Below are 24,567 nucleotides of genomic sequence, written 5' to 3' on the forward strand. Positions count from 1 at the left end.
GACCCAGAGACACTTCGCAGTAAAAGTGTGTTCCAAAGCATTGTGTGAGACCACAGCCAAAGATTTATTTGTTTAATCTACCCAAAATACAAAGTTTGGCACATTTTTTTTCACTTCTCGAGACATAAATCAGAACCTAAATACAAAACAGAAAAACTGCCTTGATGCACCTAAGTAAGAGAAGCATTGTGAATTCTACCGTTTTGGGTTGAATTGAAGGCATGCTTCACAGAATCGTGGAATCGTAGAATAGCAGAGTTGGAATGGACCCCAACGGTCATCTAGTCCAGCCCCCTGCAATGCAGGAATCACAGCTAGAGCATCCACGGCAGACAACCATCCAACCTCTGCTTGAAAACCTCCAAGGAAGGAGAGTCCACCACTGTTCCACTGTTGAATGGCTCTTAGCACCAGAAAGTTCTTCCTAGTGTTTAGCCGGAGTCTCCTTTTTGGTCACTTGAATCTGTGGGTTCTTGTCCTCCACTCTGAAGCAACAGAAAACAAGCTTGCTCCATATTCCCAGTGAGAGCCCTTCAGGTGGAAGACGGCGCCAGCTTCACAGTGACACGTTCTGATCTTCCCATTTGCTTCATTCAGCCATTTTTGCAAATCGGTGGAGTTGTCAATCATTGTGCCGGTTCCCTTTGCAAAATGGGTGCAGGCAGCTCCACAGGATACAAAACTGTCCAGGGAACCGCAGCATGGCTAGTTTCACAACGGCTGAAACAGTTACTGCTTGACCTCTCCACTCCGTTTCAAAGAGGGACCGTCTTCCAGAGCAAAAGCTTCCAGATGGCTTTCCGGATCTGCTTGGATTTAATACTGTATATGATGGGGTTCAAAGCGGGGGGCACTATCAGGTAGACGTAGGCAACCATGGCTTTTACAAGCGGGTCCACATGGTTGCCAAATCGATGGATGATGGATAGGCCAATCATGGGGATGAAAAAAATGAGGACCGCACAGATGTGAGAGACACAGGTATTCAAAGCCTTCAGGCATTTCCCCTTGGGACCCACCTTGATGACAGTCCTGATGATCAGGAAATAAGACAGCACAATGAGGAGTGAATCTATGCCAACGGTTGAAAGAATGACGATCAAGCCGTACAGAACGTTGACGCTGATGTCGTCTTTGCAGGCCAGGTTCATGATGTCGGGATGCAAGCAGAAGGAGTGGGAGAGGCTGTTGTCGCTGCAGTACGTCAGCCTCCTGAGCAGGAAAGGGATCGGGAGGAGGGAGACGGCCGCCCTCGCCAACATGGCCAGGCCTATCTTGACAATGGTGGGCTTGGTCAAGATGGCTTTGTACCTCAGGGGGCGTGAGATGGCCACAAAGCGGTCAAAGGCCATGGCCAGGAGCACTGAGGACTCCAGCATGGAGACGACGTGGATGAAATACATCTGGGTGAGGCAGGCATCGAAGCCAATCGCCCTGACGTCGAACCAGAAGATGCCTAGCGTGGTCGGGAGGGTGCACAGCACCAGGCCCAGATCCATGAGGGCCAACATGGAGAGGAAGTAATACATGGGCTCATGGAGACTGGTCGTTCTGCCAATGATGAACAGGATGATGCAGTTCCCTGAGAGGGCCACAAAGTACAGCACGCAGAAGGGGATGGAGACGAGTCTATGGTGGCTCCTGCCCATCCCAGGGATGCCCATCAGGAGGAGCACAGAAGGCTGGTAGAAGGAGGCGTTGGGAGTGTCTGGCTGGGGAGGTTCCATCCTGCCTTGGGCGCTGCGTCATGATCTGGAATTGGAAGGAAACCAGCTCCGTATTACTGTGTGATCTCCAGGAATCATAGAATTATCAGAAAATTATTATAAGTTAGTTTGGAGATGGTATTTAACACCAGTCAGATAAAATCAAATAAACAAGGAATGTTCGGTGTTATGCTGGAGGGGATGCCAGGAAACCGGGACTTATGTTCACATGTGGTGGAGGTGCATATATGTACATTGGGGTGGGGGGTGGGGGGAGAGTGTTTAAGGAGATAACAGAAATCACTGGGTTAAAGCTGACCATAAGTCCAGAGATAGAATTATTATCAATTTACGATGGGGTGGAAAATTTACAAAATCAAAACAATTGAGATAATCTATGAGAGACAATGCAAAGTGTGCAGTCGAAAACGCAACCCAGGAAATGTTGGGATAATTGGAAATCATGTATGAACCTATTCCCCCCCCCCTTTGTAATATGTATTGATTTTGGATTGTTTTGTCATTTTTTTTTTAATTTGCAAAATTTAAAAAGGCATTAAAAATTATGATGGGGTGGAAGGTTCACAGGCTATGAAGGACTTGCTCGCAAATTTATTGACAGCTGCACAGGTTATTACAGCTAGGAAGTGGAAAGGGCAAGGTGATTATAAAATGGAAGAATGGCATAAAGAGGTGTGGGCTATAGCTATTCACGATAAATTAACACCTGCCATTTTGGTGAGTTTGGCCAAACTGCGAGAGGCAGTGAAGGATAGGCGTGCCTGGCGTGCTCTGGTCCATGGGGTCACGAAGAGTCGGACACGAGTGAACGACTGAACAACAACAACAACATTATGGTAAGATGGGGAATATGCAGGAGAAATGATTTTGAAGAGATATGGAGGGTGTTTGTAGAATTTGTACAGTTAAAACGGAAAGGGGTCAAACCATCGCAAGAGGCGTTGAAATTTTGGGAGGTTGGATATTCACAATGGAAGGGTCTTGGAGGTGGGGTACCATTTTTATTCTGATTTATTTATTATTATTACTTTGTCAAAAAAAATTGAATAAAACACAGAATTGTAGAGTTGGAAGGGACACTGAGGGTCATCTAATCCAACCCCCTGCAAGGCTGGAATGCAGCAAATCAAACACTGGCTAATGGGCCACATAGGAAGGACCCCAGGGACATTGGAGCTACTATATACTGCTAAGACCCCTGGCCCATCTGGCCCAGCACTGAGTGGCAGCAAAGGCTCTCCAGGGTTTGAGGGTCTTTCCCAGACCCACCTAGAGACGCTGGGAATTGAACCTGGGAACTTCTGCAGGCAAGGCAGTTCCTCTGCCACTGAGCTGCGGCCCTCCTTTGCCCCAGTGAACAGGCCAAGAAGTCCTCTGTTCCGGATTCAGGTGATAATAAGCTTTTAGTACGTATTATGTAACTGGTGCCGCAGGCAGAAAGATAAGAGACAGGATATGAAGAGGAAGTTTCTGTTTTGTGGTGCACACTCTCCACTCTCCATAAATTGACATCTGCCTCCAGGGATTTATTGACATTGCTTTCTCTGACACAGGTTAATTGGAAATCTGGTTGCAAACACAAGAAAAGGGCAGCCGTCGCCGTGTTTGGCTTTCCGGTATATGGGAGCAACTGTTCCTAGAAGAGGTCAGCATGCGACAGTGGCCACAATCCCAGGAACGGCTTTGACTGGCTGGCAAAACCAGGCGAGGGGAGCCAAAGGGGTCTCCTACCCTCTGTGAGTTAGGGGCCTCCCCTGCCTGCAAAGACAGACTCTGGAAGATGGACCGGACAAGACCATTCCTGGGTCCTGACACGGTTTCTGCGCGTAGAGGGAAGTGAGGGGCGGACGGGGCTTGACAACTGGGGAAAACTCAACAGGGAAAACATCCTGAAAGGCTTGTAAACTCCAAAGTGGCAGTCAAAGCAAAACTAATTGGCATTTACTGTTTTGATACGTGCTAATTGGCTGGCTTTGATGCTTTGCTTCTGTGACTATGGGGCGCTTGACTTTTGGCCTTGGGAGGGGAGCTATCCATAAGACTTGGATGCCCTGCCTCCTCTGCCTTCATTGGTCAGGTGAACTGACAGACGTTTCTGGCCCAACTGATATATGATGCTTTCTGTACACAGTCGTGCTGCGGAAGAAGAAGAAGAAGAGTTTGGATTTGATATCCCGCTTTATCACTCCCCGAAGGAGTCTCAAAGAGGCTCACATTCTCCTTTCCCTTCCTCCCCCACAACAAACACTCTGTGAGGTGAGTGGGGCTGAGAGACTTCAGAGAAGTGTGACTAGCCCAAGGTCACCCAGCAGCTGCATGTGGAGGAGCGGAGACGTGAACCCGGTTCCCCAGATTATGAGTCTACCGCTCTTAACCACTACACCACACTGGCTCTGGAACACCACACTGGAAGCCGAACGGAATCCATTCCGGAAGTCCGTCCGACTTCCAAAACTGTTCAGAAACTAAGGCGCGGCTTCCGATCGGCTGCAGGAAGCTCCTGCAGCCAACTGGAAGTGCGGAAGTCACGTTGGACGTTCGGGTTCCAAAGAACATTCACAAACCGGGATAATTGCTTCTGGGTTTGTGGCGTTTGGGAGCCAAAACGTTCGACTCGCAAGGCGTTCAGGATCCAAGGTACGGCTGATTTTTAATCTTTATAACGCATGACACCAGTGGTGGTTCGGGGGGCTTTAAAATTTCAGTGGCGCCCTCTGGGATGCTAAAATTTGGTACTTCCAAGCCTCTCCCCTTCCATTGTTCACAACCACCACCATTTAAATAATGTTATTATTTATACCCCACCCCCCTGAAGCACCCTCTCGTCTCAGTCCCCTGTGCGGGCAGATTGGTCCTACCCTGCTAAATCTGCCTCTGCATAACATGCTTGCCCGGGTGTGGTAGTCACGATGAATGCTTGCTGTTTACTTTTCTGATAAATCACTGGAACTGATTCCTGTGGCGTTTTGGGCATCCTTCTCTGGCAACCCTGCATTCAACAAACTCACACAGGCTTTCCTTTGGGCACTGATTATGGCAGCAGACGAGCTGCTCATTTGCATGGCTAACTTTAAATGCAAAACACATCCATGTTTCTGTTTCCATTCATCTAACAACACACGATCGGCAGGCTGGAACGGTGCTGGGTTGCAAGTTGCCTTTGAAACAAAGCATTTATGACCACTGTCAGGGGATTTAGAATTTGGAAAGGGGACTAAAAGTTATGGGCAGGTAAATGTCAAAAGTTAAAAAGAAGGGACAAATGAGAGAATCATAGAATCCTAGAGTTGGAAGGGACCCCAAGGATCATCTAGTCCAACCCCCTGCAAGGCAAGAATCTCAGCTAAAGCATCCAGGACAGATGCCCATCCAACCTCTGCTTAAAAACCTCCAAGTCAGGAGCGTTCACAACCTCCCGAGGGAAACCGTTCCACTGCTGAACAGCTCATGCTGTCAAAAAGTTTTCAGTATGTTTTATATAATGAACTGAAGAAATTGTTTAAAATTACATTCAAAAAAACCCCAGAGATTTTCCTGTTAGGTATTTTACCCCCAGAAATTAAAAAAGAAATGAGAACGCTATTTCTGTATGCTGTCACAGCAGCTAGGATTCTTGTGGCTAGAAAGTGGAAAAATGAATCAGTACCGACAATCTCAGAGTGGCAGATGCTTATGTTAGATTATTTGCAGCTGGCGAAATTGACAGGAGGAGTTACGAGGAGAAATGACGCAGAAAACTTTTGGTGAATGGAAAATATTTAAAGAATACATAAGAATATATTGCAATAATAAGGCCATATTAGCAGAACTAGAGTGATACTTGTAATTAAACAAATATTGAATACTATTGAAGATAAAGGAATGAGAAATGAAGATCAAAACTGTGCAGACAAACAACGATGTAATGAAAGTACATTAAGAAAGATCGGAAGATTTGTATGCATGTGAGAAGTGTGGTTATGTAAACCAATTTTAACTTTCTTTTCGTGTTTTTCTTTTTCTTTTGTTTTCTTTTTCTATTTCTTCTTCTTTTATTTGTATCGATGAGACTGTAAATATTTTTTAATGTGTGTAAATAAAACCGATAAAGATTACTTAAAAAAAAAAAGTTTTCAGTATGTTTAGTCGGAATCTCCTTTCTTGTAAATTGAAGCCATGAACAGGAGGAAAACCACCTTGCTCCATCTATGTGGCAAGCCTTTAGATATTTGGAGGTAGCTCTCCTATCTCATCTTTCCCAGGTGAAACATACCAAGCTCCTTCAACCACTCCTCATCAGGCTTGGTTTCCAGACCCTGGATCAAGAGGAAGTCCTTCTTCGTGAATTGCAGAGTTAAACTATGAAACTCCCTTCCACAGGAGGCCGTGATGGCTTTAAAAGAGGAGTTAGGATTCCTGCATTTCTTTCCGTGTGAGTAAGAAATACCTGGGGAGAGGGCAATGGGTTAAGTTTCCATTCCCCACCCCCCACCCCCAGCACAGCTATGCTGGCATCATTATATTTGCAGCCCCCTCCCCTCTGTTCCCATCACCTCCTGGCAAATAGAAGGGGAAGAAATGGAGGCAGTGAGAGATTTCACTTTCTTGGGCTCCATGATCACTGCAGATGGTGACAGCAGTCACGAAATTAGAAGACGCCTGCTTCTTGGGAGAAAAGCAATGACAAACCTAGGCAGCATCTTAAAAAGCAGACACATCACCTTACCGACAAAGGTCCGTATAGTTAAAGCTATGGTTTTCCCAGTAGTAATGTATGGAAGTGAGAGCTGGACCATAAAGAAGGCTGATCGCCGAAGAATTGATGCTTTTGAATTATGGTGCTGGAGGAGACTCTTGAGAGTCCCATGGACTGCAAGAAGATCAAACCTATCCATCCTTAAAGAAATCAGCCCTGAGTGCTCACTGGAAGGGCAGATCCTGAAGTTGAGGCTCCAGTACTTTGGCCACCTCACAAGAAGAGAAGACTCCCTAGAAAAGACCCTGATGTTGGGAAGGATGGAGGGCACAAGGAGAAGGGGGCGACAGAGGACGAGATGGTTGGACAGTGTTCTCGAAGCGACTAGAATCATAGAATCATAGAATCACAGAGTTGGAAGAGACCCCAAGGGCCATCCAGTCCAACCCCCTGCCAAGCAGGAAACACCATCAAAGCATTCCTGACAGATGGCTGTCAAGCCTCCGCTTGAAGACCTCCAAAGAAGGAGACTCCACCACACTCCTTGGCAGCAAATTCCACTGCCGAACAGCTCTCACTGTCAGGAAGTTCTTCCTAATGTCTAGGTGGAATCTTCTTTCTTCTTTCTTTCTTCCATTGCTCCGTGCCCGCTTCTCTGGAGCAGCAAAAAACAACCCTTCACCCTCCTCTATATGACACCCTTTTATATATTTGAACATGGCTATCATATCACCCCTTAACCTTCTCTTCTCCAGGCTAAACATACCCAGCTCCCTAAGCCGTTCCTCAAAAGGCATTGTTTCCAGGCCTTTGACCATTTTGGTTGCCCTCCTCTGGAAACGTTCCAGCTTGTCCGTATCCTTCTTGAACTGTGGTGCCCAGAACTGGACACAGTATTCCAGGTGAGGTCTGACCAGAGCAGGATACAGTGGTACTATTACTTCCCTTGATCTAGATGCTATACTCCTTTTGATGCAGCCCAGAATTGCATTGGCTTTTTTAGCTGCTGCGTCACACTGTTGACTCATGTCAAGTTTGACATGAGTCAACAGTGTGATGCAGCAGCTAAAAAATTGACTAGCATGAGTTTGGCCAAACTGCGGGAGGCAGTGAAAGATAGGCGTGCCTGGCGTGCTCTGGTTCATGGGATCACGAAGAGTCGGACACGACTGAACGACTGAACAACAACAACCCCTCTGTTTCCATTAAAAAGAATAGCTGGATCACAGATCTCCCAAAAGATCCTGTGTGCAGTTCGCTCTTGAGCATCCAGGTCCCTTTACGGATCAATGAGGTTAAAGAGCAGGAAGCAGAGGGTCAGAGTCAACCCACAGTTCATACAATAGGGGGAAGTCAGTGGTGAGGGCTGCCAAGGAACTGTCCTCAGACTGGTGCTTTTCCACATTTCCCCCGGGGTGGGGGGAAGTTAGCACTGCCCCAGCCCAAGACACTTTGTGCCCCACAGTCAAGTCAGTGGGACTCAGCATCTTCTCCCACGCTGCAAGAGATACTGGTGGGCTCAACTTGGACCTTGCTCTGCTCCATTCATGCAGCCCCCCCCCCCGAAAGCACATCACCCCAGAAGGCACTTGGATCACCTGTGCCAGCCTTGGCCAACTGGGTGCCCTCCAACTCTCATCAGCACCCGGAAGTCCACAACATCTAGAAGGCACCAGTCCACCGAAAGCCGATTTGTGCGTAGAAGGGACCCGGACCCCACTGAGGATGGGACACCCACAAGGGCCATCCCCCTGCAAGGCAGGAATCACAGAGGGACACCCCATCTCTGCTTAGAAACCTCCAAGGGAGGAGATGATACAAGCTATCCTACTTACTGAGCTTACATGACCGTTGGGTCCATAGCCAGAGCCTCTTCCCAAGTTAGAAGAAGCGTTGAATCCTCCTTGTGGTCCAGAACGGTTGTTTTCCCAGGCTGGGGGGGTGGGGGGAGGCGATGCCTTTTATGTGGCATCCTGAAAAAGAGTCCAGCTGTTGCGGCTGCCCAACCAATCAGGGGCCGCCTCCAGTTCAGTGCAAAGGCCCACGAGGCAAGAGGATGCTGCGGGCAGTAAATCACATCTTTCCCCACCCATGACGCTGCTGCTGCCGCCGTCTTGGCAAAGGCTGCTCTTTCCTCTCTGGGTCTGCTGGGGAAGCTGTTTATCATCAGCAGCATGCCCCCCCCCCGTCCTCCCGGCCCACAGCCCAGATTTATTACCAGATGAGCAGGCTGTGCTCTGGGAAGGCAAACAACTTTATGGTGAGAATGGGCTTGGAGGACACTGGGGGATCAAGGGGAGGTTGGCCCTGCCGCACCCCTCCCCACTAACCCACCCAAGGGCACCACTGCCCGAAGTTATTTAATTAAAACCCACTTAAAAACAACAACACACAACCACCATTTTCAACTGCGAAGTTACAAAGCAGCCAATCACTTGGGTTTGTTAAGAACTGAACAGATCTGCACCCATCAAAGTTCAATGTTGCATTGTGTGGGGAAGAGTCGCAAACAGCTACTAAGAATGCCTTGAATTAATACACCGGTACCTTGGTTCTCAAACGCTTTGGTACTCAAACAACTTAGAACCCAAACACATTTCCGGTTTGCGAACTTTTTTCGGAAGCCGGACGTACTCCGTTTTGAGTGTTACACTTCCTATTTGAGTGCCACCCTTCCGTTTTGAGTGTTACGCTGAGGTCTGTCTGTTTTTGCTATTTATTTTGGGTTTTTGCGGCTCCCTTTTTGTTTGTTTTTGTGACTGTGTGGAACCCAGTTCAACTACTGATTGATTGATTGATTGATTGAGTGTGTGTGTGACTGCAGTACGTTGTTTATTGCTTTCATTTTATGGATCAAAGATCTCGTTAGAGATGCAGTGGGACCTCAGGTTGCGGACGTAATCCATGACGGAGACACGACCGCAACCAGCAGAGTTCGCAAGCTGAAGCGCCGCGTCTGCGCAGGCGCGATTTAGTGCTTCTGTGCATGCGCAAGCAGCGAAACCCAGAAGTAACTTGTTCCGGTACTTCCAGGTTTCCCGTGGTCTGCAACCCGAAAACACGTAATCTGAAGCAAATGTAACATGCACTATGACTGTAGTAAAATCCATGTTAAATTGCTATTTTAGGTTTTTTCTAGAAGAAGAAGAAGAAGAAGAAGAAGAAGAAGAAGAAGAAGAAGAAGAAGAAGAAGAAGAAATCTGGAACAGATTAATCCTTTTTGCATTACAGTGGATCCTCCAGATACGAACTTAATTCATTCCGGGGGGGGGGGGGGTCCGTTCGCACCCTGAAAATTACGTGAATAGAGGTAGTTACAGGTAGGTAGCCGTGTTGGTCTGCCATAGTCAAAACAAAATAAAAAATAAAAAATTCATTCCAGTAGCACCTTAGAGACTGGTGCTACTGGAAGGAATTTTTTTTATTTTATTAGTTTGTAAATAGAGGTGCTCTTCTGAGCATGCGTGCGTGACGAAACCTGGAAGTATACACTTCCGGGTTTGCTGCGGCCGTAACCCAAAGATTACGTATCCAGAGGGATACGAAAACAGAGGTACGGCTGTACTTTCTATAGGAAAGTCCATCTTGGTTTTGGAATGCTTTGGTCTTGGAATGGATTTCCGGAACGGATTCAGTTTGAGAACCAAGGTCCCACTTTACAGGGCAGGACATCCCTGTCCTGCCAAGCTCACTGCCACTCCCCCAACCCCCAGCATTTGCTGCCTGCATAGCTGTCAAGTTTCGGATTTGAAAATAAGGGATCAGCAGTCTCACCTATCCCAGGGACAGTCACATGTCAGTGGTGGGCGGAGCCAGAAGCAAAAGTGGGCGGAGCAGCAATGTAAACTCCAATCGGGCTCGGGCTCAGAGCGGAGCAAAGAGGAGGGCAGCCAGCAAAGAGGAGGGCAGCCATGTGCTCCGCGCGATGGAGCCCCATCGTCTTCTTGTCTGATCCCATCAAAACAGGACAGGAAGCAGCAGCTGCTCAAAGGCAGCCAGGCTCCGCCCACCAGCTAACCCTATTGGCCGGCTGAGGGGCTCGGCGGCAACGGATAGGGGCTGATGCAGGGGGAGAAATACACCCCCCTGTAAGCACGGGAAACAACTCCCTGCTTTGAGGGCTGAGGCTTTTCTCTCCAAGTAGGCGAGGTCTTCCCACCCCGTTCCTGGCCAGAAGGGGAGGAGCTGCTTCCATTAAAAACGGGAAATTTAAGGGAAATAAAAAATAAGGGAGAGCAGCGGGAAACTGCTTGAAATAAGGGAGAATCCCGGGGGAAACGGGATACTTGACAGCACTGGCTGCCTGAGGTGGTCACTTAACTCTGCCTAATAATGATAAGACCAGCCCTGTGGGAGACCAATATACTAGAACAACAAGAACAAGTGCTATCAGCAGTTCAACAACTGCCGGTGGCTTCAGGGTGTGTAATGACAGGCTGTGCACAGAAGGGCACCCTTTGCTGTTCATGCACATCAATTTATATGGATGAGAACAAGATGCGTCTTCCCATCAGCTTTTATAGCGCAGAGAAGGGGACTGGATCATGATTCATAAAAGAGAGCCAATTAGAGTGCTGAACCTGGAATTCAGGGTTCACGTTCCCACTGAACCATAAAGCTCACCACTTTGAGCTCCTTGGAGAAAAGTTTCCATGTATACCTAAGAAACAAACAGAACATAATTAGTGACAACTCCAGATATCTAGGTTTTTTATGGGCTAGAGGGTTTTAAAGACTGTTATGTGCTGAGTTGAATAGGATCCAAAATGCAGCAGTCTGATTGGTCCTAGAACAAAAGGCTTCAGAATGCAGCAGTCTGATTGGTCCACAGGAGCCACCCAATCCAGCTCCAGGTGGAAGTGAATCCGCAAGCTGATTGGCCTACAGGAGAATCCCGGAATTAGCCAATCACGTGGGGGCCCATTGTGCGGTGGACTCTTAATCTGGGGAACCGGGTTCACGTCCCCCCTCCTCCACATGCAGCTGCTGGGTGACTTTGGGCTAGTCCCACTTCTCTGAAGTCTCTCAGCCCCACTCTCCTCACAGAGTGTTTGTTGTGGCGGAGGAAGGGGAAGGAGAGTGTTAGCCACTTTGAGACTCCTTCGGGTACTGAAAAGCAGGATATCAAATCCAAACTCTTCTTCTTCACCTCTTCCTCGTTTCAAACTAAAAAGTCCCAAATGCTGCATCCTTCCTTCACAAGAGACTCACTCCAGCCCCTTGATCATTTGGGGCCCTTTTCTAAACCTTTTTCAACTCTTCAATACCTTTTCAGAGGCGAGGCAACCAGAACGGTACACAGCATTCCATATGTGGTTGCATAATGTCATTATGATACTGGCAGTTTTGTTTTCAGTTCCTTTCCTAATGATGCCTCGTCTCCCACATTTGCTTCCGCTCTGTGGGTCCTCCGTGATTCAGAACTGCAATGTGTGTTCTCCCCCAAATCCCTTTTCTGTGCAACCTTCCCTCGCTTGCCTTTACTGATTCTACCTGGCCAGGACGTCAGGAAGTTTACATTCTGTTCTGCTTCCCTTTGAAAAATTCCACTCCCAAACCCTATTTCTCATCTCTTTTTTTGGCAGCGCAGAACGCAAGCAGCTCCACTTGGCAATTCAACACACTTCCTGAAGATGTTTAGAACGTGCTGCCGACAGTCTGTTCATTTTATTTTCTCAAAAGGACAATCAACGTGTTTGGAAGTGACCAATGTCAGATCATTAGGGTCTGCTGGCTGGAACCAACGGAGAAGGTTGCCTGTGTTAAAAGAAGGGGGGTCTCAAGGCTGCCCGTATTTGCAGAGGCACTTCGGAGGAAACCTGTTGTTACAACCCAGCACAATCTCCAAACGGTGAGATAATTCTGGCATTCCAGGTTTCAGTTTCCTTAGAATGAAGGTCAGTGGAGACTGTGGTGTCTTTAGGATTTATGGTTTTATTTACATATATCTATATAACCTGAGAGCTGGACCATAAAGAAGGCTGATCGCCGATGAATTGATGCTTTTGAATTATGATGCTGGAGGAGACTCTTGAGAGTCCCATGGACTGCAAGAAGATCAAACCTATCCATTCTCAAAGAAATCAGCCCTGAGTGCTCACTAGAAGGGCAAATCCTGAAGTTGAGGCTCCAGTACTTTGGCCACCTCATGAGAAGAGAAGACTCCCTGGAAAAGATCCTGATGTTGGGAAAGATGGAGGGCACAAGGAGAAGGGGACGACAGAGGATGAGATGGTGGGACAGTGTTCTCGAAGCTACTAACATGAGTTTGGCCAAACTGCGAGAGGCAGTGGAGGATAGGCGTGCCTGGCGTGCTCTGGTCCATGTGGTCACGAAGAGTCGGACACGACTGAACGACTGAACAACAACAATATAACCTGAGCCTAAGAAGGAGGGGCTCACAGCACAGGTCCCAACAGGTCTTGCTTCTCCATTGGTCACAGCTTTGGCTCCAGCATGGAGCAAGCAGAGCTCAGTGGTCCACCTTCCAGCTTGCTTCCAGCTTCTTCACACACAATTCCTGCGGCTCTTGTCCTCCTGCCTAGCAGCTAGGTGAGGGCAGAAAAGGCACATTCATTAGCCAGAACTGCACCATCACTTATTTGTAGCTCTTGCAAGCTAGCTCATTCTTTGGGGGGTGCTGGTGAGGACACTGAAGTGACCAACCAAGGTCATTGTCTTCCAAGGAAACTCATCTGACCAGTTCACAGAGGCGTAGGAAGGTCAGGTGGTACCCGGTGCGGAAAATTTCTTGTCACCCCCCCATTGATTCCCTCCCCCCCCTGCAAAAATGGTTTTACGTTATTTAATATTTTCTTACAAAGGAATAATAACAAGTAATAATAATAAAAAAAACCTTTTATTTATATCCCACCCTCCCCGGCCGAAGTCGGGCTAACATCAGATACATAACATTGGTATAAAATCAAACAATAATTAAATTACCTCCTAAAAACATCTCAGAATCAAATTAAAGTCTAATTAGACGGCTTTTCACAGGGTTAGGGTTGGGAACAACAGTAAGTGCTCCACTGAACTGAAATTTCAGCCTTCACGACATAGGAAAACAGCCAAGTGAACAGCTATTTTGGTGGAGGAGGGTCAAGATATTAACCGATATGCATGAAATTTCATATATAGCTATATAATCCCTAGTATAGTAAGATAAGACCTTTGGAGCGGCATTTTTAAAAAAAGTTTTTTATGAACCGCCCTAGTAGGGCAGTAATTGTTCCTTGATAATTTGTCACCCCCTCCTTTATGGAAAATGGGGCGGAACACCCCCTACACCCCCCCTTGCTACGCCCCTGCCAGTTCAGCCAACTCTTCTGTTAGATTCCTCCCTGATTACTGGACCGCAAGAACTGGGAGGACTCAGGGCATCATCCAGACTGACCCCCCACTGACCCACCACACTATTTCAGCTGGACTTTGGATGGGAGGGTGGTCCGATAGAAAAGAGGAGAGGGACTTTTTGTAGGGACCAACACGGCGGCAACCTGCGCTTTTGAGAGCTCCAGGGATTGTTACTCTGACAGTCCTTGGCTGGCCCTAGGAAAAAGCAGGGAGGTTCATAGAATCATAGTAGTTTTGGAAGGGAACCCCAGGGGCCATCTAGTCCAACCCCCTGCAATGCAGCAGCCACAACTAAAGCATCCCTGACAGATGGCGGCCTGACCTCGGCTGAGAAGCCTCCAAGGGCTCCTTCTGAGAGAGTTCATTCGACTGTCAAACAGCTCTTACTCTCAGAAAGTTCTTCCTAAGGCTTAGCACAAATCTTCTTTCTGGCCATCTGAACCTGTGTCCTCTCCTCTGGAGCAGCAGAAAACAGGCTTCCTCCACCTTCCATCTGACAGATATTTATATAGTCCTGCCTCTCGGATTCTCCTTCCCTGGCGGAGTCTACACAAATATTTTTAAAAGTTCTGAAAATGCTTTTTTTTAAAAAAGCGTTTTTAAAAATACAGTACATTGAATTTCCCATAAGGCTCACCATCGCCATCTAGTGTCACATTGTATATAGTGCTTTGTTGTTGTTTAGTCGTTAGGCACCCCTGTCTTCATATTGCACTAAAACAAACTTAAAATGTTTTATTTGCAGCTGTAGAGCCGAGTCCCTTGTGTGACTTGCTGGTTGAGGTCGGCATCCCTCCCCTAGGAAATGTAGGAAACGGGGGGGGGGGGGGGTGAGGTGCAATCTGGATGGTGCTGGCATTTTCTTAAGGCTGGTGTCTCCAAAAGGGGTCGCCCCTGGCAGAGGAGAAAGCAGAGAGGCACATTGCTTGGCACCGACCAGCGCATTCATTTCCAGGACAATTCCTTCAGGGAAATCACGTGAGGACACCCACCTAAAGCCAAAATTTGAGAAATCTGTAAATAAATATCTGAATAAACTACTGGGGATTAACTGGGTCATGCAAAGTGGAAGAACAACCCCCCCAACCGGGGCGCCTAGCTCTTGCATTGCATGCCCAGTTCCCCAGATCCACTTGGTCCCCTCAATCTCCCGCACCACTCGCCCTACCCTTGAGAAAGCAGCAGCTCTGATCTGGAGAGGGAGGGGGGAGAGAAAGAAAAATGGGGGGTGGAAGGAGGGAGGGAGAATTCAGCAGACTTATTTTTGACCCTGGGAACGAAAACTGCTTTCTGGAAGGGGGCGGGGGGGGGCAGGCGGAGGACGGACCCAACACAGTGGGATAAACAGACCACATCCTTTCTGTGAGATGTTTCCATCTGAGGAGAGGAAGGAAAACAGCCTCGCTTGAGGGCTTGCAACATAATGTGCTTTGGAGGAAAAGAGGGATAATTTGGAGTGTCGGTTGTTTGCTTAACCCATAGATTTGAATCTCGTGGTTTGCTTCTTCTTCTCCAGCTTCCGTGCGTCTTATTAGATCTGTGGCATAGACCTCTCAATACTCAGGAGAGAGTCAATAAATCAAGGTGTGGACTTTTATTTCATATTACTGTTGTTTTGTACAAGCTGACTAAAGTTTCCAGGCTTCTCCGTCTTCAGTGCAGCGCTAGTCCAAACGGGAGCTTACTGGGGTCAGTGTCGAAACCCCACAAAACTGGGAGAGGCAATTTATCAGGTCTGCTTTGTTATGTAAGTTTGGGCCGTGGTGCTTCACTAGAACCTAAAAAGATGGAGATGTTTCTGGAAAGGGAGCTGAGGGGGTCCCACCCCTCCTGTGGCTGGAGGTGAAATCAACAAGAGAGCCAGTGTGGTAGAAGAAGAAGAAGAAGAAGAAGAAGAAGAAGAAGAAGAAGAAGAAGAAGAAGAAGAAGAAGAAGAGGAGGAGGAGGAGGAGGAGGAGGAGTTTGGATTTGATATCCCGCTTTATCACTACCCGAAGGAGTCTCAAAGCGGCTCACATTCTCCTTTCCCTTCCTCCCCCACAACAAACACTCTGTGAGGTGAGTGGGGCTGAGAGACTTCAGAGAAGTGTGACTAGCCCAAGGTCACCCAGCAGCTGCATGTGGAGGAGAGGAGACGCGAACCCGGTTCACCAGATAATGAGTCTACTGCTCTTAACCACTACACCACACTGGCTCTCACTGGTATAGTGGTTAAGAGCGGTAGACTGGTAATCTGTTGAACTGGGTTCGCATCTCCACTCCTCCACATGCAGCTGCTGGGTGACCTTGGGCTAGTCACACTTCTCTGAAGTCTCTCAGCCCCACTCACCTCACAGAGTGTTTGTTGTGGGGGAGGAAGGGAAAGGAGAATGTTAGCCGCTTTGAGACGCCTTCGGATACTGATAAAGTGTGATATCAAATCCAAACTCCTCCTCCTCCTCCTCCTCCTCCTCCTCTTCTTCTTCTTCTTCTTCTTCTGAGAGAGGGAGGACAACAGCCTGTCAGTTTGAGGTATGACCCTGGAAAGAATAGAGAGGCCTGATTTGTTCTCAGCGAGAATCTAAGTAATGCCTGTGAGGACCCAGGGCCGGCGCGTCCATTAAGGCGAACTAGGCAATTGCCTAAGGCGCCAAAATGGAGGGGGCGCTGGCCAGGCTTGGGCGGGGGAGCGGGGCGGGCTAGCAGCAGCTTCTCCGCTGTGGCGGAGAGGTGCTGCTTGCCCCCTACACCACCCCCGGCTCCCTCTAAAGCAGGCTTTGGTGGGGGGCGGGTGGTGGGACGAGCGAGCAGCAGCTTCTCCGTTCAGTGGAGAAACTGCTGTTTGCCTCTCCACCACCCCCACCTCCCGCTAAAGCAGGCTTTGGCAGGGGGCGGGGGGCACCAGAAGGTGGTCTGCCTAGGGCGCAAGAAACCCTAGCACCGGTCCTGTGAGGACCCCCACCCCACCGCCAAAAGCCTAATGGAGCAGCAGGATCTGCTGGAAGGTGAATGTTCTAAATTATACTCACCTTGTATATATGTATTAAATAAACTTAATATCACAGAAAAGGCCGCAGTCTTCAGTGACCTCCCTTCCAAGGAAACCTAAACCGAGGTATACAGACCCCGCAAAATTACACAATTACAAGAAAGGAGATTCTGACTCAACGTTAGGAAGAGTTTTCTGAGGGTAAGAGCTGTTTGACAGTGGAACAGTCTCCCTTGGGCGGTTGTGGACTCGTGTTCCTTAGAGGAATTTAAGCAGAGGTTGTATGGCCATCTGCATGGATACTTTAGCTGAGATTCCTGCATTGCAGGAGGTTGGACTGGATGACCCTCAGGGGTCCCCTCCACCTCTACAGTTGTATAAGCTCCACCATTACTGGCTCCTGGTTTTCAACAGAAACGGGTTTACTTACGTCTCTTGACACGAGACTCTCAGAATAGCCTCACATAGAGAGAAACAGACAGACAAAACTCAGCTGCTACTCTTTTAGGTTGAATTTACGATGTCTTTTAAAAACAACAACACGGTCCCTATTTTGGAAAGGAATTAATGCTTGGGACAGCACTGGATTGTATATGTTTACTGGTTTCCTTTTGGGGGATGAGAGTCCAGACCAATAAGCTGAGTTGCAGCATGGGCTCTTTATCTTCTCCCCCCCCCCCCCACGGAAGCAGTTTGTGGGGTCGCATTCTGGACTGGAAATGAATGGGTTTCATTCTGGCGAAACAGAGCAGCACACGGAAACGCCGTTTTCCTTCCCGCCGGAGCGGTACCTATTTATCTACTTGCAGTGGCGTAGCAAGGGAGGGGTGCAGGGGGTGGTTTGCCCTGGATTCCAGGGGAGGGGGGTGACACTCCCCAGCACCTCCCACCACTCCCCCGCCGCCCGGCACCCCGTCCGTGCTTCTTTACGGACGGACGGGGCAGCCCCACAAGCCGCCGCTTGCTCGCTGGCTCGCCGCGGGAGCGGCAGCACCAGCCCGGATGCACTACGTGTGCCCGGAAATTCCAGGCATACGCAGTGCATCCAATGTGCGTCATGACGCCCCACCCCAAGGGGGGTGTCTCCGCTCCGCCGCCCTGGGCAGTGAAGAGGCTTCCTCCACCACTGTCTACTTGCACTTTGACGTGCTTTCGAACTGCTAGATTGGCAGGAGCAGGGACCGAGCAACAGGAGCTCACCCCATCGCGGGGATTCGAACCGCCGACCTTCTGATCAGCAAGCCCTAGGCTCTGTGGTTTAACCCACAGCGCCACCCACGTTCCGCATTTTACTTATTTCTCTGCTCTCAGCAAAGTTTCTTCACATACTTTATTCTCATTTAATTCCTCTTTGGTACCCAAGGTTTGGAGTTATAAGAAAAAAGCCTTGCTCCTTTTCCCTTCTGGGGTATCTAAGAGCCCATATAGAGTCCTTAAGTGGGTTCGCTATCGGAAGGAGAAAATAACAGAGGCCAACCAGAGAATATTGAGAAGCAAGGCAGCTAGTAAGCCTGATCTTTATTAACTGTTGCAACAGGATCCCCGCTCACCACACGCAGGATACACCATATGGGAAAAGGAGCAGTATTTTTCTTATAACAGTTGCCATCGCAATGGTAATAACATCGCAATGGCCCCTTATATGCCAACAACATTTATTGTGCCAGAAGCCTTTTGTTGGCTAGAGCTGCACTTTATGGGGAATGGCTGCAGCTGGGTGGCGGAGCATCTGCCATCCATGCAGAAAGTCTCAAGTTCCACCTGAATCACAGAATCTTAGAGTTGGAAATGACCCTGAGGGTCATCTAGTCCAACCCCCTGCAATGCATGCCTGGAAGAGACATCCTGCGTGACACCTTGATGAGCCACTGCCAGTCAGTCTGGACCCTGACCGTTAGGTCCAGTTCGCGGACGACTCTGGGGTTGTGGCGCTCATCTCGCTTTATTGGCCAAGGGAGCCGGCGTACAGCTTCCGGGTCATGTGGCCAGCATGACTAAGCCACTTCTGGTGAACCAGAGCCGTGCACGGAAACGCCGTTAACCTTCCCGCCGGAGTGGTACCTATTTATCTACTTGCACTTTGACGTGCTTTCGAACTGCTAGGTGGGCAGGAGCAGGGACCGAGCAACGGGAGCTCACCCCATCGCAGGGATTCGAACCGCCGACCTTCTGATCAGCAAGCCCTAGGCTCTGTGGTTTAACCCACAGTGCCACCCGCGTCCCTAGACAATGGGTAGTCAACCTTTTTATACCTACCACCCATTAATGCATTGTTTACTTGATGGTAAAATTTCCTTACCGCCCACCAGTGCTGCAGTAACATGTGGCGCATAACCCCCTACCGCCCACCTGGAATCCTGAAACGCCCACTAGTGGGCAGTGGGGACCAGGTTGACTACCCCTGGTCTAGACAGTACTGAGACAGAAGGACCTATGGCCTGAGTCGGTGTAAGGCAGTTTCCCACATTCTCTTTTATTCACTTCACCAGCTGCAGAAAGCGCCAAGTGTGATGCGTTCTATGAAAACTTATTAATGCTGATTACGAACATCACTGGGTCACCCACTCCACAGTGGGTGGGTGAGTTGCGAAATCTGGAGTGTGTCTGCATTTCCGCTCTCATTTCGTTTCGGGAATCACGAGTTTGATCAATTCAGCTCCGAAGGCAAACTGAACTGAATCCTATCCCTATGCACATATCCAAATAATGTTTTCTTGGAACTAAGTCCTACTGATTTCAATAAACCATAACCCTTTCCTATTCATAGAATTATGGAAAGGACCCCCAAGGGTAATCTAGTCCAACACTCTGCAATGCAGAAATCACAGCTGGAGAAGCCCTGGCAGATGGCCAGCCAACCTTTGCTTATAAACCTCCAGTGAAGGGGAGTCCACCGCCTTCCGAGGGCGTCTGTTCCACTGCCGTACAGCTCTTATCCTTAGAAAGTTCTTCCTAATATTTAGTTGGAATCTCCTTTCTTGTCATATGAACCCATTGGTTGGTTCAGGTTACAAGAAAGCGTGCATTTTCAGACTGCAGCCTTAGCCAGCTGCCTTTGGCTGCAAACCATTTACACAGAGGAAGAAGCTTCACAGATTGCAACGGTTGAGCTGGAAGAAACCCAGAGGGGACCACAGCAATACGATTCACTGAACACTTTTTCTGCTCATCGTCGGAAACTGATGGAATTCAGAGACACTCTCCTCATGTCCCCGTTTCCCCTGCTCTTCTTCCAATTCATTTTGACCATAGACCTCCCTGAGCCACAGATTCATCCTCCTCAGCGCCTGAGTTATCTCTTTGTCAGCAACATGGTGCAACCTGCCGTGATCACCAGCAACAGGGAACTGGGGCAGTGGCATACTGAAGCCTGTGTCTGCCCGTGTGCTCTTGGAAGGGCTGCAGTAGTGTCACAGAGCACACCCAGTCCTCATCCTCATCTTTCATCGGAAAGGGATCCTCAGGCTGGGAAAAGAACTCTGTCTGAAGAGCTGCTGCTGCTGCTGCATGTCAGAGCGTGCCATGCCATGTCACGCTGAGCTGGACAGGCTAGCTATATAAGGCAGCTTCAGTTCAACAGCTGAGCTTCTTGCAACCCGTCCCCCCCCCCCCCCCCGTGGCAATGACAAACTGTCCCCAAGGGGCCGGGCTCGAGAGTGTGCTATAATTCCAGCCTCCTTCCGCCTGTTCAGTTCTGCTAGTGGCTAGAGGATGATCCCGCTCCCAGAGTGACAAAGGTACAGGAAAGGTAGGGGATGCTTGCCTCTTGAATCTTGGCTGTGTTGCGAACCGGAGAAAAAATACAAAACCGTGTATATCACTGGAAGAACTACATAAATATGAAACTAAACTGACAATATCATAACGGGTGGTTTCCCGTTGATGAAACGGGAGGTTTGAAGCTAGCCACCCGTCGGGAGAACACACCCACATGTTGGAGGGATTCTGAATAACCTTCCCCAACATTGTGAGGATGGACCTACGCGTCTGAGAGACATTTGCTATACCATCTTCATCATTATATTGAACATTATATGGCACTTTGTATTTTTGCACTTTGTAATTGCACTTTGTACTAGCACTTTGATGATTTAAAGCATATATAGGTTTGCCTCTGATGAAATATTTATAAATGCCCTTTGCATTATGATATTGTCAGTTTAGTTTCATATTTATGCAATTCTTCCAGTGATATACAGGGTTTTGTATTTTTTCTGAGGTACAGATACCGTGACTGTCTGTTGTTGTTTCTACTGTGTTGCGAACCTGGGCTTTTTGTCTTCCCACCAAAAGTTGAGAATCCTTTCATCCTGCCTCGAGGCGTCTGCTCGCGATAAAAGACACCGGAGCAGAAACAGGGAGATGTGATGTTTGTATGAGCCCAGACACTTGTATGGGGCTTTTTACCAAGATGATATGAAGGAGAGGCTGGGGAGAATAACCACCTGGGTTTGGTTTGCAGGCTTCTTTCAAGTAGAGGTTTTCCAAGAGTCTCCTTCTTTGGAGGTCTTTAAGCAGAGGCTTGACAGCCATCTGTCAGGAATGCTTTGATGGTGTTTCCTGCTTGGCAGGGGGTTGGACTGGATGGCCCTTGGGGTCTCTTCCAACTCTAGGATTCTAGGATTCTAGGATTCTAAGAGTCAATTGGCTTGTCTGCACAGTCCCTGGGTTCTTCTCTCATGGGCTGTGCAACCACTGTACCATCAAAACACATTTTGAAGCGTAATTTGAAGGCTCTTCTTAATTCCCCCCTCAAAGAATTCAGGGCACCGCAGTCTGCGTCTGCATTGATGGAAACCACAGGAGGGGAGATAGAATGCTCTTGCGCTCGGATCCTGCTCATGGTCTTCCCATAACAAGCATCTTTTTGGCACTGTGAGAACAGGATGCTGGACTAGATGGGCCACTGGCCTGATCACACAGGGCTGCTCTTGTGACCAAAGGGTTTCTGGGAATTGTAACTCTGTGCAAGATGAACAAGAGAATTATTTAAGGGACAGAGCATGCTCCAAATGTGCTAAAGTTATGGTGTGTACACTGCCTGCCCTCTATGAAAACCACAGCAACCTCCACGTATCCTAGCGTCCCACTCAAAGTATTGTTACGAAGGTTGCATTCCAGCCCCCCCATCTTTGCAGAATAGCAAGATTACAGTGGGTCCAGAAGCTCACCCAGGACTGTGTTTCCATTGGGAAAAATTGAGGCACTGTGAAGGCTAGAGTTTCTCTAAGAAATACTGTGTTGGCCCAAATATAAGCCGCACCTTTAAATTTCAAAGGGGGGGGGGAGAGAAAAAAGACAATACCCAAACATAAGCCGCTCCCTTAAAATTGGGTTACAGGCTGAAAACCGCTGCGGTTGGTAGAATTGTACGATAACTCCAAGCCGATTTAAGCCTTTGATCTTGCAAGCCCGCAAAGGTTAACATTGTTGTTGTTGTTGTTCAGTCGTTCAGTCGTGTCCGCCTCTTCGTGACCCCATGGACCAGAGCACGCCAGGCACGCCTATCCTCCACTGCCTCCCGCAGTTTGGCCAAACTCATGTTAGTAGCTTCAAGAACACTGTCCCACCATCTCGTCCTCTGTCGTCCCCTTCTCCTTGTGCCCTCCATCCTTCCCAACATCAGGGTCTTTTCCAGGGAGTCTTCTCTTCTCATGAGGTGGCCAAAGTACTGGAGCCTCAACTTCAGGATCTGTCCTTCCAGTGAGCACTCAGGGCTGATTTCTTTAAGGATGGATCAGTTTGATCTTCTTGCAGTCCATGGGACTCTCAAGAGTCTCCTCCAGCACCATAATTCAAAAGCATCAATTCTTTGGCGATCAGCCTTCTTGATGGTCCAGCTCTCACTTCCGTACATCACTACTGGGAAAACCATAGCTTTAACATACAATACAATAAGGTTAACATACAATTGCTCAAATCACAAACCGCTATTCAATTGCTACAATTCCGCAGGCATTCAAGCTCGCAAATTGGCAATAAAACATATTTTTTTTGTTCGGTTCTGTTTCATACTGTATGTCTGTTTCAGCAGCAATATCGTAAGAGCCAATTTTTGTTAGGTCGCAAATTTAAGCCACACTTTTAACTTTCCATGGTCGGAATTTGAAATAAATGTGTGGCTGATATACTGGCCAATGAGGTATGGCTTATTTGGAATATATTTACACCGGAGGTTTTCAATGGGGCATGTATGTGTGTGTGTGTGCAGAACATTATGCCCCATGAGTGTCCCTCATTGCCCCCCCTTCAGAAAACTTAAGTCCAGAGCTAACCTAGGAAATTTGCATATGTCACAGTTCTGCAGATTGTCTTTTCCCTTCATATCCCAGATATTATCTAAGTACTGCCATGTATTAATTTCTACCATTCACTGACAGACTCTGGTACCCAAGATCTATGACAATATTCTGCTCTGTATGAATGGAAGAAGTGCAGGAGAGACATTTCCCCCTCCTGCCCTTTCCATAACTTGGGGAGAAAGCGCCATGAAAATGTGCAAACTTTGAGCCACAGAAGCATTGTAGCAATGACCCCAAGGGCCATGGAGTCCAACTTCCTGCATGGCACTGTTTTCCAGCTCCATGTTTTGAACTCAAGACAGGCAACCCTGGTGCTTAGATGACCCTCTGTGATTCTGGCGCCATCCAGATGTTTTCCTCCCAGACCATTGCCCATGATGGCTGCTGAAAGAGATGGAAGCTGTAGTCCAAAACATCTGGAGACATCAGGTTGGCAAAGGTTGACCTGGTTGTTTCCGTAACCCGCTAACCTCTGAGTGGGAAGTGTGAGGCTGCTGTTCCGATGTCTTTGCAGTCAAAGGTAGGAAAGAGCAGTGCTTAAAATAAAATAAAATGTTTAGGGGTACTCTCATTTTGACTCCAGAAAATCACCATTTTATAGTTCGAACCGGGAAAAATAAATACAGTAAAATGGACAATGGTACAAAGATTCACAAATGTTTATGGGGTATGCATCCCCCCCTCCGAAAAAAAGGACTGGGAAAGGGTGTGGCCACAGCAACCGGGTCATTGGAGAAGAGAGGCTGGCAGGCAGGCTGACCCCACACATGGCGCCTTTTGCAAATAATGCAGCAGTAGCAGCACTGAATACATGGTGAATCTAATGTTCTGTTCTTAGTCGCCAGTATCTGCTAGTCAGAGAAGTTCACCGCAGCCAAGCATGGAGGTTGCATTTTAATTTGACTTTGTGGTCATTAATAACTACTGCTTTTATGGCAAAATAGAAAATTCTTTCCAGTAGCACCTTAGAGACCAACTGAGTTTGTTCTTGGTATGAGCTTTCGTGTGCATCTGAAGAAGTGTGTATCTGAAGAAGTGTGCATGCACACGAAAGCTCATACCAAGAACAAACTCAGTTGGTCTCTAAGGTGCTACTGGAAAGAATTTTTTATTTTGTTTCGACTATGGCAGACCAACACGGCTACCCACCTGTAACTGCTTTTATGGCAGTTATTGATATTATCCTGTCCTCTGATGCATTTTATTATTATTATTATTATTATTATTATTATTATTATTATTATTATTATTATTATTAAAAATGGGAAGGTCCATACATAGCTCAGTGGTAGAGCATTTGCCTGGAAGCAGAAGTTCCCGGGTTCAGTCCCTGGCATCTCCTAGTAGATGCGGGAGAGACTCCTGCCTGAAATCCTAGAGAGCCATTGCCAGTCAGTGTACAATTCTAAGCTAAATGGACAAATGATCTGACTCAGTATAAGGCAGCTTCCTATGTTCCTAGTCATGGAATTGTAGTGTTGGATGGGACCCCAAGGGACATCTAGTTCAACCCCCTGCAATGCAGGACACTACAACTAA

At 48.0% G+C, this 24,567-nt stretch overlaps 2 protein-coding genes across 2 annotated transcripts in view; one reads left to right on the plus strand and one right to left on the minus strand.

Annotated features, from left to right (window-relative positions):
• Positions 1-24,567, plus strand: part of LOC117044870 — an 878,236-nt gene that overhangs the window by 704,110 nt on the left and 149,559 nt on the right. The window lies entirely within an intron of this gene.
• Positions 472-8,273, minus strand: LOC117044899 (olfactory receptor 51G2-like). Its single transcript, XM_033145691.1, has 2 exons — positions 8,238-8,273; positions 472-1,752 (listed from the first exon to the last, which is right to left on the minus strand). The coding sequence occupies exon 2, from the start codon at positions 1,725-1,727 to the stop codon at positions 756-758; it is 972 nt and encodes a 323-aa protein (XP_033001582.1). The 5' UTR covers positions 1,728-1,752; positions 8,238-8,273; the 3' UTR covers positions 472-755.

The sequence above is a fragment of the Lacerta agilis genome, chromosome 4 (genome assembly GCF_009819535.1).
Source record: "Lacerta agilis isolate rLacAgi1 chromosome 4, rLacAgi1.pri, whole genome shotgun sequence".
In the NCBI taxonomy this organism is placed as follows: Eukaryota; Metazoa; Chordata; class Lepidosauria; order Squamata; family Lacertidae; genus Lacerta; species Lacerta agilis.